This window comes from Mastigoproctus giganteus, chromosome 6 (assembly GCF_048544385.1).
Source record: "Mastigoproctus giganteus isolate SK-2022 chromosome 6, ASM4854438v1, whole genome shotgun sequence".
Taxonomy (NCBI): domain Eukaryota; kingdom Metazoa; phylum Arthropoda; class Arachnida; order Uropygi; family Thelyphonidae; genus Mastigoproctus; species Mastigoproctus giganteus.
The window spans coordinates 118,441,413-118,455,969 of record NC_143580.1 but is presented as its reverse complement, the minus strand read 5'-3'; the positions used below and the strand labels follow the sequence as shown (position 1 = coordinate 118,455,969).

General features: G+C 38.0%; 1 protein-coding gene across 1 annotated transcript in view; it reads left to right on the top strand.

Annotated features, from left to right (window-relative positions):
* LOC150084532 (ecdysteroid-phosphate phosphatase-like) overlaps positions 1–14,557 on the top strand; it is a 390,193-nt gene that overhangs the window by 189,388 nt on the left and 186,248 nt on the right. Inside the window, exon 6 of the mRNA XM_090375298.1 lies at positions 8,169–8,338. Coding sequence (XP_090231424.1) covers positions 8,169–8,338 — 170 coding nt within the window. The remainder of the gene's footprint in view (positions 1–8,168; positions 8,339–14,557) is intronic.

The window sequence follows — 14,557 nt, the reverse complement described above, 5'->3', positions numbered from 1 at the left end:
TGGGATCTATCCAGTTATATTAAAGGAGGTGGCAGAGGAAGTAATCAAACCCTTAGCCATAATTATGAGAGTTTCCTTGGACTCAGTGGAGGTCCCCATGGACTGGAGATGTGCAAATGTGACCCCAATTCACAAGGGGGGATCGAAGGGTAACACGAGTAATTACAGACCAGTTAGTTTAACTTCTGTTCCGAGTAAAATAATGGAGTTATTGGTTAAAGATGCATTGCAGGATCATCTAGACAAGACTGCAGCAATAATTCAGACACAGCATTGGTTTGTTAAGGGAAAGTCTTGTCTGACAAATTTGATTGGTTATTATGATGTGGTTACAAAGGAACTGGATGTAAAAAATAATTTTGATATCATATACTTGGATTTCAGGAAATCTTTTGACACCGTTGTGCTTGGAAGACATGGAAGACAAATTGGAGCAGTTTGGCATTTGAGGCAAATTGCTGCTATGGATAAAGGGATGGTTGATGGGGAGAAGACAGAGTGGTAATCAATGGACACTGCTTTTCGTGGACTAATGTTATTAGTGGAGTCCCTCAGGGTTCGGTGTTGAGTGCGTTATTGTCTGTATTTATAAATGATATTGGTGATGGTATTTCAAGCTTAATGTCCATGTTTGCAGACGATACAAAGGTATCTGGAAAGGTTGAACAGATGGGCTGAGACGGGGCAAATGAAGTTTAACATTGACAAATGTAAAGTATTGCATTTGGGAAACAGTAACCCCAGAGTGACGTATCAACTCTGTGGTACTACACTGACAGTGGAAGAGAATGAAAATGACCTGGGGGTAATTATGCAGGCAGATATGAAGTTCTCTGAGCAGTGCAGATGGACTGAAAGAGTAGCTCATGGTATCTTGTCAATGATATACAGGAATTTTTCTAGCAGGGATAAGAAAGTGATTATTCCCTTGTATAAGGCAACGGTCAGGCCACACCTTCAGTACTGTATACAGTTCTGGAGGGCTCATTTCAAGAAGGATGTAGAGCTGCTGGAACGAGTACAGAGAAGGGCAACAAGATTAGTGAATGGAACAAAGGGTTGCTTTTACGAAGAAAGGCATAAGTTTTGGAAATTACAGTGTCTGGAGACAAGGCACTGGCGAGGTGATCTGATAGAGGTGTATAAAGCCTTGAATGGTTTGAGCATGCTCAATGCTGATGGGATTTTTCCTCTTGCTCTGAATAACCACCTGAGAGTGCATAAATTCTAATTCAGGAAAGACAGATGTAGGATAGATGTGCAGAAATTTGCCTTTAGCCAGCGGGTAGTTGGTTGGTGGAACAGACTTCCATCTCTTGTTGTGGAAGTTGATAGCCTAAATAAATTTAAGTCCCAGCTGGACAGGTATTTCAAACAAATAAGAGGGGTGAAATGAAAGTGGGTTTTTTTTTTTGGCTGGTGCTACATAAGCTTGCTTTCTTGCATTATATGCCTCTGCTAATGCTTTATCCATAGCAGCAATTTGCCTCCAATGCCACACTGCTCCAATTTTTGCAGCAGTCTTCCATGTGCAACAGTATCAAAGGCTTTTCTATGATCCAAATATATGATATCAAAGTTATTCTTTACATCCAGTTCCTTTGTGACTACATCATAGTATCCAATCTAATTAGTCAGACAAGACTTCCACTTAACAATCCCATGCTGTGTCCGAGCTATAACTGAAGTGTTGTCTAGATGATCCTGCAGTGCTTCTTTAACCAGTGCCTCCATTAATTTCCCTGGAACAGAAGTTAAACTAACAGGTCTATAATTACCTGTCTCCTTTTGATCCTCCTTTGTAGATTGGGGTCACATATGTATATCTCCAGTCCATGGGCACCTCCCCTGAGTCCAGGGAAGTTCTCATAATTATGGCTAAGGGTTTGTTTACTTCCCTTGCTGCCTCCTTTAATATAACTGGATAGATTCCATCCACCCCAGGTGCCTTTCTTGTGTTTATCTTCAACAATTTCTCCTCCACTTTACTCTCAGTTATTACAAGATTATCTAGCTTACTGCCAGAGTTGAATACACCTCTGGCATTCCCCTCTCTGAATAACTCCTCTTGTGTGAATATCAATGCAAAATATTCATTAAGTTTGTTAGCTACCTGAGCATGATCATCAACAGTTGAACCATCGATATCAAGTGGACCAATCTGATTCATCCCCTTCCTTCTAGAGTTTACATAAGTAAAGAACTCTTTGCTGTTTTTCTTTGCATCCTTTGCCAAAAATTTCTCGTATTCTGCCTTCGCCTGCCTAACCTCCTTTGTAACTTGGTTACAGACCAGTATATCTATCATAGGCTTCCGTATCACATGTTAAATTTTATGTATCCCATGCATTTTTCTTCTCTGTCACATGTCTAATTAGTTCATCTGACATCCATTTAGGCCTAAATCTTGAACAATATTTCTTTGTTGGTATGAAAAGCCTAGTAGCTTCCAAGATTAATTCTTTGAATGCTTCCCATTTTGAATTTGCTGTTGGTAACATCATCAGTTGGTCCCACCGTATAGAATTTAAATACTGTCTCAGACCACCGTAGTCACGTTTACAAATGCAAAAACCCTTATCTTTACCCCCTTTGTTATTTACCTCTTTGAGTAAATCCAACTTCAGCACACTGTGATCACTACCACCGAGTGGTTCCCTCATCTGCAGATTTTTAATGCATGAAGAATCACTATTGATAATCAGATCAAGAGTATTACTCCCTCTGGTTGCCTCCCGAACATGCTGATGTAGAAAACAATCATCCAATAAATCCACAAAAGCCTTGCTAGTGTGTGAGTGACCAACCCACAAATTCCAGTCAATATCTGGGAAATTAAAATCCCCCATTATAAGACACTCTAATTTACTGGCGCACTCTATTTCTCTGGACAATTGCTCATTATACTCATCAGATTGCCGACCGGGCTAGCCAGGTGGGTAAAGTGCCTGCCTGGCAACCCAAAGGTCGCGGGTTCGATTCCCGCCTCGGACTTGGATCAAAGTACTGAAAAAACCTTGGGAGGTGCTTTATGGCCACAGAAGCCTATGCGCCAACAACTACCAAAAAAAAAAAAAAAACAAAAAAAACCATCAGATTCATTATGTCTATAACACACACGTACTTTCATTTTTCCTTTCCCAGTGTTTGTCACACCAAACAGACTCAACATTGCATTGTCCACCCACATCAATTGGATGCACTTCCTTAGATTTTATGCATTTCTTAACTAACAGCATAACCTCTCCTCCCTTCCTGTCCTGTCTATCCTTTTTGTACATTGTACTCCCCAAATTCCAGTTCTGCACTGCTTATGTCTGTGTGACACCATGTCTCTTATATCCCAATAATATCTGTCTTTAATGTCTTCACTAGCACTTCAAGCTCATCGAATTTATTAACTATACTCCTAGCATTGGTGTACTTGCAAGTATACATGCACCTGTTTCTACTCTTAGTTACCCTAACACAACCTATGTATTTACTTGTTCCACTAGGTGCCTCCATAGCCATGTGGGCAGGAGTGGCAGTGCGTAGCACATGCTTATTGATTAGACCGGGGTTCGAGTCCGTAACCACCAAATACAGAGGATGTGGAAAGGTCAGGGAATGACCACCGCATATCCTCGGAGCAATATGGCCTTAGTTGCTAATGCTCCTAAAAACCAAATAACAACAAATAACAACAACTTGTTCCGCTATGACTCCCAGCAATCCTGGAAATTCCCATTGCCTTGCTTTCCAGACTGCTGCTCAATTGCATTTCAATAGAAGTAGTGCAACAATCACTTTTACCTCTGCCAGCGGCTACTGTTAATCTATTAGTCCATGTATCCCCCCCAAGCTAGCAGTTTTCCGACCCACCTAACTCTGCTTTGATAGCTTCAGCAAATATTCTTGCACCCTTTCTGTTTAAGTGTATCCCATCCCTGTTGAAGTAGTCTCTCCTGTTAACAAGCACAGACCAGGCTGAGAAAAAATTCCACCCCTTGAGCCTTGCACAATCTCTCCAGGGCAGAATTGATCAACAAGGTTCTCATCATATACCCCCTCTTATCGTGTCTGGGCAGAATTTCAGACACTTTCAAATTCAACCCTAATTCATGGCTTTTTTTCAGCATTGTCTTGTACTTGTGTAATTCTGCCAATCTCCTACTCTTAATATCATTAATGCCAACCTGTACAACAGTATCACCCTTTGTGCCCTTAAAGGATGATATCTGCCCTACAACATCATCAACCTTTGTCCCTGGAGAATTACCCTGGTCCTGTTCCATCTATCCATTTTGCACAATATGTTCCCTGTTTCCCTGACAATAGAGTCACTTACAACAACTAGTTCCTTTGGGACCAGCACATTCTGCCTTGGGGGTTGCCGCTGTGTTGTGTGATGTTCAAGCCCAGCTGCCCACATTGATCTGGGCAGCTGAGAGCTTGATGGGCTCCTCAATTTAAACCCTTCGAGGGCATCCATCCTGTCCTTCAAGCTCTCATATAAGCCCATAACAATGTCGAGTTGCCGCCTGATTTCCTTGCATCGCGCACACAGAAAGTCATTCCCCTTGGCAATATTATGTCCTGTTCCTAATTGCTCCCGAAACATCAAACAAGCAGTGCATTTCAATAGACTGTGATTCAGAGGACAACCACCCCCCCTCAGTTCTCCCCTGAGACACTTCCACTAGTTTGAGCCCTTTGCTTTGCTCCTCTGGTGTGAGTCATTATTTCTGTTCAAGTTCAATAAAATTCCAATACAAATTATAACCCTAAACCTATATCCCAATGCAGTTATACACTATATATATGTATTTTGGTATCGAATATTACCTCCGAGTTACGTTATGACTTTCTTATCCCCTGTCAACTTATATGTATTAATTTATGATGTTACGTTTATAATAACTAGGTTGCTATATTTATTTAGTTAAAGTACAATTCAGTTGACAATGAAATTTAATAAAATTAATAAATTTTACTGAATAATTGATACTACTATACTCGCTATCTAGTTTTCCTTTAAACCTTACGCTATCTAGTTTTCCGTGAAACCTTACGCTAACACACATATCGTATAACAATGGCGGCAAGTTAAGAACGGTTAATCTACGGATACTAGGTATTATTTACATTACATATCGCGCTATCTAAATTCAAAATAAACCACGGACCTTGACTAGACCTATAAGCTACTTATAGAAAATAATTTAATCTAACCATTAAGTCAATAAAGCGGCTAAGTATAATTAAAAACTTTTCATTCGCGGCAGCTGCAAAACCTGTCCACACGTGGATTTGATATCCTTACCGATACTAAGTAATAACCTACAAAAATCTCTATCTAAATGTTCTTATTCCCCCTAGAAAGAGTGTTCTTATTTCTGTTACAAAAACTATCAATTCATATTTTTAGCATAATACTGACATCCATTCATTGTGGATTACCTGTTAGGTCCACTGAAACTTCCCTAACCTCGTGTCACGTCTTTGATGCTTCTCAAGTAAAGGACAGACTACACTGCTATTTTATTGATGCAAATGGCCTTTGACATGTTGAAAATTAAAGCCTTGTTTCTTTTACAGCATTGTTTTTTTATCTCTGGTCTAGTCCCACAAATTAAATTTCTGTTAAATGACAGGACACTCATCTTTTTTTTTGTCTTTTCAATTACATTTATTCTATTCTATATTTTTGAATATAATTGCTTTTTTTTTCTGTTTCACCACTGGATCTCCATTTCCCCCTAGAAAGAGTGTTGTCAGCACCTTTTTTTTTTTTTTTTTTTTTCAATTAAAATATCAACTTCTGTGCTTATGCAGATGATGTCCTTTTTTATAGATGACTTTATATTTTTGAAGAGATACTGATCACTTATCTGAATTTATCTGCAGCGCAGTACAGAATTTTTTAGATTATATTGAGCGGTTTGGGCAGTTCTCTTAAAATATATTCCCTTTACATTATCTACATATACTAACTGTCTAAGAATAACTGTCAAGTCCTAACTTGTTCATCCTAATCAGTCAAGTTTTTGAGTGTTAATTAAGTTCCAAGCTTCATTTTGTCTTACATATCTTAAACTTTAGAGTTTCTATCTTAAAAGTTTTGGCATGAAATGTGATCATGCACTGGTTTCAGATGGAAGAATCATCATCAAGTATTTTCATATGTCTTATCCCTTTTCCTATATTTGTCCGTTTGGGCATTTGCCTCTAAGTTTGTCATTCCTCATCACTTCAAGCGAATATCTTGTTCTCAGACTTGGCACAGAGATGGATTAAACTCGGGTTCACTTTTTCCACTGGCGCCTCCGTAGCTAGGTGGGAAGGAGCAGCAGTGCCTAGTACACCCTTCTTGATTAGACCGTGGTTCGAGCCCGTCACCACCAAATACGGAGGATGCGGAAAGGTCAGGGAATGACCACCACATATCCTGGAGCAATATGGCCTTAGTTGCTAATGCTCCTAAAAACCAAACAACAACAACTTTTTCCACTCACTTTATCCAACTTCAAATCAATGCAATGCAATGTTGCAAGCTTAAAGACCACCATCTGCTTCCTGAAACTACTTGCAGTTAAGGATGATTTTCATGATATGTTGATATTACTGGATTAGAAAATTCAAAATCTTCCTCCTTTTTTCTTAAGCAAAGCTGCAAATGGGTATAATCAGTATAAACTAAAACTTAGATTTTTGGTTTTGTGATTTAGCTTATAGAAACAGCATGATCAAGATAATTTCTTGATCTATATACTTTCTTGATTGGTTTACTTTTTAATTATTATATAATTTTTAATTCTGTGTGAGTTACATAATCTGTTGTCTAATTTGCTGAGTTAGCAGTTATCATTTCCATTTTTTTAAATTTTATTGTGGATCCCCCTTTGACTAACCCAGTGGTTTTCAACTGGGGTGCTGCAACAACATTCTTCAGGTGCTGTGTAATTTGGGTTTAAGTTTCTTAAAGTTATTATTATTTTAATTTGTATGTTTCATTATAAAAAGGTGTACGGCATCGATTGTACCGTATCTTTTTAATTTTGTGGTGATCGATAATTAATCTTTATTTAGTACCTCTATATAAAGAATAAAATTATTATACAAATATTTAAATGTTGAAATAGTTGGAAATGGAATATATCATAAAATAAAAAGGATGGTACAGCATACATCAGAGGCAGCAAAAAGCATATTCCTCTGCATGATGCTTGAAATATAACTATATAAATTAGAACAAGGATAAAAATAAAATAATGCCAGCAGTACAGCAAGACCAGAGCGAAAGAGGTGAAATTAAACCTAAATTAATTCAAATCAAGCAGGGAGGGAAGAGAGGGGTAACGAGAATAAAAATATTGCAGCAGAAACTCTAAATTAATTTAGAAAATCTAAATGTACGAATAATAATTCTTTGAAATTTAAAAGCCAATTAAATGGAAATTTAACAGTGCCCCCTCTGACGGGCACCAGGTCCAAATTCATGTGAAATATCACCAAACAGAGATAATATTCTTATATACCTATATAAGAATAAAATTATTATATATTAAAAGGTCGAAAACCGCTGTTAGGTATTTCTTTTGGCCTTGGGGTGCCGTGAAAAAATTACTGTGACACTAAGGGTGCCATGAACTGAGAAAGTTTGGAACTCTGGACTAACCTGTTCTGGTTATTGCCCTTTACTATTTTTAATATTATTCCAGACATTAAAGGAACTTTAAGGTATAAGTTGCAATAAGAAGTTTAATGTTATGACTGTAACCATAACCACCTGAAATCTAGAAAATTCCATGATCTGTCAAAGTTCTGGTCCCATGGTTTCCAAATTTGAGAAGCTTGACTGTAATTTTATATGGAATTTCAGTTAGCACTGTTCACCTCTTTACATTTATTATATTCTGTATTTTTAAAATTAGTGGGATTAATTAATTAGAATTTAATCTAATTTACAGATATCCTTTTCATCCTCTAATATTAATCTTAAGTAGTATTTAATAAGAATCCAGAAACTTAAATTGTATATTTAAGCGTTGAAAGTGCTTTGTGTATAATTTGTCAATGAGTTGTGTATAAATAATTTCATGTGTAATGGTGTTTTAACCTTCATATATATTTCATAAGAGCCATTATATAATTTCCATTTTGAACTATATTAAAAATCTTTACAGGTATTCAAGTGGAGCCTTATTTAAAAGCACTTCATGTTACTTTGGCATATCAATTTCAGCCAGAGCATTACACTACACTAGAGGAACTCACCTGTAGAATTGATGCAAAAACATCAGTTGGTTGGGAGTTAAGATTATATTCACGTGATACAAGAATTAAAGGAAAAGAGGTGAGCAGAAATGTGTGATCGTGTTCACATAGTTGAAATTTCATTACACTACAGGTGCCAGTGTAAAAATTATTGGTTTACAAATTTTAATTTTTTTAAATTTTTTTATTTTGACAACTATTAAGTGTAATTGTTGCCTTTGCAATGTGTCATGTTCGTGCTGTGCAGTGCATACATTTGTTATGTTCTGCATTTTGTAGTACTTTCATCTTCCATGATAGTATGGTATTTCCAAAAGAGGTAAATAGTGTTGCTGCTATTTTCCTCCTCCTTTTGGAAAATGAGGTTTGATTTTAGTTTATGTTCCAGAGGAATTCTATGTAGACGCTTTTTCACTCAGTTAGCTGGCCTTATGTGGGTAGTGAGGTTACCAAGAAACTCTGGGCCACCACCAACGTATGTTCATATGTAAACTAACCTAGAATTTATGCAATTTATAATATGCTGATGCAGCATGGTCTTAGTTACTTCAGAATTTGCTTTGTACAACTCAGCTTTGTAGCACTACCAGTATTTTGTAATAGGTGCCTTGTTCATTCTAGTGTTTTTAAGAGGAGAAAAAAAAAAAAAAAAAAAAAATATATATATATATATATATATATATATATTATACATACTATATTTGAATGATACTGTAACTTGTTACCCATATCTGCAATATTATTGTATTTATCTGTAGAAATGTTTGTTTGGGGCAAGTTTTCATATTTTGAAAAGCAGATTAACTTGCAGGAGGAAACCCTGCTCCCTCTAGTCGAGATTGGCTAAGTACAAACTTGATTGAAGAGGACTTGGCAACTCCTCCAGTTGTTAACAGGAATTGAACTCAGACTTCTCAAAATGAGTGGTGGTAGATGGTGATGTACTTGTATTATGATTACATGCTATGGAGGACTTTTTAAGAGCAAAATGAAAAAAAAAAAGGTTATATGCACTGATGAGCCAAAACATGACCAGCAAGTTGTTATGCAAATTGAAGCAACTGCAGGTGAACAATGGGGCATGCACAGGTTGGGACATTGTATAAAAAACACCTCATACTGAGCTTCGTTAATCAGTGTTGTTCTTGTTCTTCAGATGAGAAAGGCAGTGGACTTAAGCAAGTTTGACAAAGGCCAAATTGTATCGGCCAGACAACTGGGTCAGAGAATATCTAAAACGGCACGGCTGGTGGGATGTACATGGTCAGCCGTGGTTAGTACCTACCGAAAATTGTCCGAGGAGGGGAAACCCACGAATCGCCGGCAAGGTGTTGGACGACCATGGCTCATAGATGCTCGTGGTGAGCGATAGCTCTCCCGGATGGTACTTGGCAACAGAAGGGCCACTGTGATGCAACTCGCCAGTAATTGGAATGCTGGTGACGGGAGTAATGTGTCACAACACAGTACATCGAACCCTGCCTGAAAATGGGGCTGTGTAGCCACAGGCCACTCCAAAAGCCCATGCTAACTACAGTTCACTAGGGACAGCACCTGCAATGAACACGTGAGCATCAAAACTGGACATTGAGTGATTGGAAGAAGGTAGTCTGGTCTGATGAATCGCGTTTCCTGTTGCATGATGTGGACGGTCGATATGTGTGCGCGCGTTTACCTGGGGAAGTGATGGCACCTGGATGCACCTTGGGATGAAAACAAGCTGTTGGCGGTGGTGTCATGCTTTGGGCGATGTTCTGCTGGGATACCCTGGGTCCCGTCATCCATGTGCCAGGCGCTCCGATGTCTACCATCTACCTAAATTGCTGACCAGGTGCATCCTTTCATGGCAACGGTCTTCCCCTCTGGTGGTGCCATCTTTCAGCAGGATAACGTGGAATGCCACATGCCCGGATTGTTCGAGACTGGTTTGCGGAACATGAGGAACACTTCCAGGTTCTTTGGAGGCCAGAGTCTCCAAATTCCCCAGACATCAATCCCATCGAGCATCTGTGGTTTGTGTTGGAACAGCAACTCCGATCTGCGGCATCTCAACCACGGACTTTACAGGATCTGCTGGTTACATGTTTGTACCAAAAAAACACAAGACACATTTAGAAATCTTGTAGCTTCCATGCCTCTCGGGGTACGAACTGTTTTGGCTGCACGTGGAGGACCAACATCATATCCGGTAGGTGGTCATAATGTTTTGGCTCGTGTGTGTGTGTGTGTGTGTGTGTGTGTGTGTGTGTGTGTGTGTGTGTGTGTACAGGGTTATTCAAAATGAAGTCCGGGGTTTCAGAATTTTTTTTTGGGAAAGCGCATGTGTCAATCATTTGTAGCCATCTCGAAAGAACGCATAATATCTCAAGTTTCGTTCCCACACTCGCGATGTTCGGTATGCTGCACAGTTAACCACCAGATGCCGTTAGACGCATACCACCGTGCAGTTGTTGGTTTGCCTGTGATGCCAGTTCTGCTCTGTTGTGACATGGCTTTGGAATGTAATGAGAAAACTTTTACTGTGTTGGAGTTTCATGTAAGTAAAAGTTAGTGCAATGCCATTGTGCAACGCCATTGTGCAACACCACTTTCGGACAAAATTTAAGAAAGATCCGCCGATGGACAAGACAATTAAACGATGGTATACGCAGTTTAAGAAGACAGGATGTCTGTGCAAGGGAAAAAGTCCCGGTCACTCGCCTGTATCAGATGCTAATGTGGAACGCATTAGAGAACCTTTTCTAAGGAGCTCAAGGAAATCCACTACGAGGGCAAGCAAAGAACTTCACATCCCACAAATTACAGTTTGGCGTGTTTTGCGGAAGCGATTACTAATGAAACCATATCGTCTAACCTTGTTGCAGTCTTTGAAACCAGATGATCTGTGCACGAGGAGTAACTTCTGCACTGCACTGCAGAGCCGCATGGAACAAAATGACACGTTTTCTGACAGAGTGATTTTTTTTTTTTCTGATGAATCGACCTTCCATTTGTCAGGGAAAGTGAATAAGCAGAATGTGCGATTTTGGGGGACATCAAATCCGCATACACATGTGGAACACGAGTGGGACTCTCCAAAAGTAAATGTCTTTTGCACCATATCTCAAAGGAAAGTTTACGGTCTATTTTTCTTTTGTGAAAAGATTAACTGGGGAGATTTATCTGGATTTATTACGCTTATGGCTTCTACCCCCAACTACAGGACAATAGTGCGAACTTCATCCTACAACAAGATGGTGCCCCATGTCACTTCCATCACATAGTCCGGAATTTTTTAAACTGGCATTTACCACAGCATTGGATCGGATGTGGGAGTGCTGCAGATCAGCAGATCGAATCCTGGCTGCCTCGGTCTCCCAACCTAACACCATGCGATTTCTTCCTGTGGGGTTTCGTAAAGGATAACGTTTTTATGCCTCCCTTACCTGTGGCTATACCAGAACTGAAAGATAGGATCACCAAAATCATTGACAGCATCACTCCTGACTTACTAAGCCATGTGTGGGAAGGATTCCTTTTCCAAGTTGATGTCTGCCAAATCACTAAAGGCTCTCATATTGAACATTTATGAGGTATGTAAAAAAAACTTCATTACTATACTTGCATTCTGGAAATATTTATTTCTTTCTTCCTATGTCTGCTCATGTGTGTACAGGAATTGTTTGAAACACCGGACTTCATTTTGAATAACCCTGTATATATACATACAGTAGACTCTTGATTTTTCGGGATAGATGGTAAAAAACAAATCCCGGTTAATCCAAAATACAGATTAATACAGACGTCTCCGACATATGTAAGAGATACGTTCCAGGACTACTTACTTCATCGAGTTTTACACAACTTGGAAATGACTAGTAACATATTGCTATTATATTATTATTGACAAATCTGAATTCAGCACTATACTTGTTAATGTTTGACCATTTTCATACATTCTTATTAGTTTAATTTTCTGATCCAAATCGATTACTTTTCTTTTCTTGGTAGATTTACTAGTACCGTTGTCACTTATTCTCTTAGTCGGCACCATGATAATGGTCAAAATGAAATTTTCTGAAAAGAACTTCACAGGGTTAAGGCGAAAACTCACTATTATCACCCTGCGCGAGCTCACATTTTAGCGCAAGCACATTTCTAGAGGTCAACAAAAAACAATTTGCACTTTCCATTTTATTGGGCTTTTCTGTTAGCGCAATCTATTATAAACGGGTAGTAAAACTCGATCTTATTGCATTTGCAATGATACCGATAGCTGGAATTCTGTTGGTTTTTATGTTATTATGGTAAAGTGTGTACCCTTCACTGAAATCTTCAGTCATAAAAAAAAAACACCATAAATAATTGTAAGAGTCTTCTCTTCTTTCCTATTTTTTTACTTGTTACTCCAATCTCACTTGTGCAATTTGTGCGTGCCACGATCGTCATTATTGATTGCTTATTATTTTATTTTTTTTTTTTTGTTTTAAATTTTACAATCCTAAAAAAAAATAAATAAATAAAAAATAAAAAAATTGAGTGAAAACAAATTTACATAAATCCGTAGTTGCATTTGATACAGTAAGTCGCAGACTTACTGTATCAAAAAATGTTCAGCATCCTACGTAAAAAATATGGCGATAGATAAAAAAAAATTACCATGTACTACTCGTGTGTCCAATACGATGTGTCCCTTTATTTTTTGCGATGTCGATTTTAAATCTAATAGCTTCCCTTTATTTTGTACAATGTCGCATATGGTTTGGTCACCAACATTATAATGGTTCATTAGAGATTTAACAGATGCACATTGTTTTCAAACTTTTGAATAATTTCAAGTCTTTGTTTAACTAAAAGTGCAACTCTTTTGTACCCATAATTTTTGCAATTTAAACAAAAAAAATATGTTTACTATAAAAAATTTCGACATCTCTGACAAATAACGAAACAAAATTTGTCTTTTTGCGGTGCGATGGAACACAACAATCGACGTGACACACTAAAACAAACTAAGCATTTGGTGTTTTTTTTTTTTTTTTTTTTTTGAGTGGCGGGTGTGAAGACAGCGGGGGTTGCAAGATAATAGGCACATTAATCTCCCAATGACAACTTATAATGCCGCTTATTTACGACTTGCAAAATATCTGTTTATAGCTATTCTAGTTATTACTTGAATTTTGATTTCTGGTGGTTTTTTTTTTTTTTTTTTTTTTTGGAGTGTTGAAGTAGTTAATCCGATCCTGGTAAATAAAGAGTCTGCTGTATGTATAAAAACGTGAAAAACACTTCAAGAATCATAATTTTCCAAAAATATTTGTATTTAGCACCATCCAAAAGAACAGTAGGTGAACATGGAGCTTTTGAGAAATTATGCCCTCACTTTGGCAGACAGTAGTGAAGGGAATACATGATTTTCCTAGGTTGAGTATAAATGTACAGGATGTGATTAGGTAGATCCATGAGTGACTTTAAGTATTTTAAATTTGAACTGTCAGTTCTTTGCTTTGTCACCTTCAAAGTAGGTTCCTTGGGTTATTCTACACAAAACCATTTTCTTCTGCCACTTCTGGAAGTATAAGTGCACTTAACACATGCTGCTGGACCTACACAAAAGATCCAAAATGTGCCCTATTAGTGAAGTTTTTATTCTTGGAAATGGAAATCAATCAGATGAAGCCAACAGGGAATAGCTAGGAAGTCCACCTGAAGGATCTGTTTTTTGGTCAAATCACTATGCTGTCTTGTGCCACATTATTGGTGAGGCACTTTGACCAAAAAACAAATCCTTCAGATGAAACACTGCCTCTAATCAAGAAGGGGGAAATTGATTCTTGCACTGCTTCTATTGGGACATGAACAGGTCCAACGTCAGCCAATTTTGCTTTCAAGTAACGATGGTCTGACAACATAACAAATAATTACAAAGCCTGCCGAGGCTCCTCATAGAACAAGCAAATGTATGGACTATTCTAGGTTACTAAGACCCCAAATAGGCACACATATACTAGCTTGTACACAAATGCAAGGCACTTAGCAAATAAATTTGATATTAGTATTATTATAAGCCATATAGTGCAAAGAAGCTTCTAGCCAAAAAAAAAAAAAAAAAATTATTATTGGAAAAGTTATCAAATGTGGACATTGTACATATCAGGAACATGGTGCTACTCAGTCAAATTTGATGCAGTATTTAAGTGTGGGGAGTATAATGTGTACGGTAAAGACATGTATGTAGCTTTGTTACATCAGCTCCTAAAGGTTCTAAAGGGGTTAGCATTAGCATTAGCAAAGGCACATGATGCAAGAAACCAAGCTTATA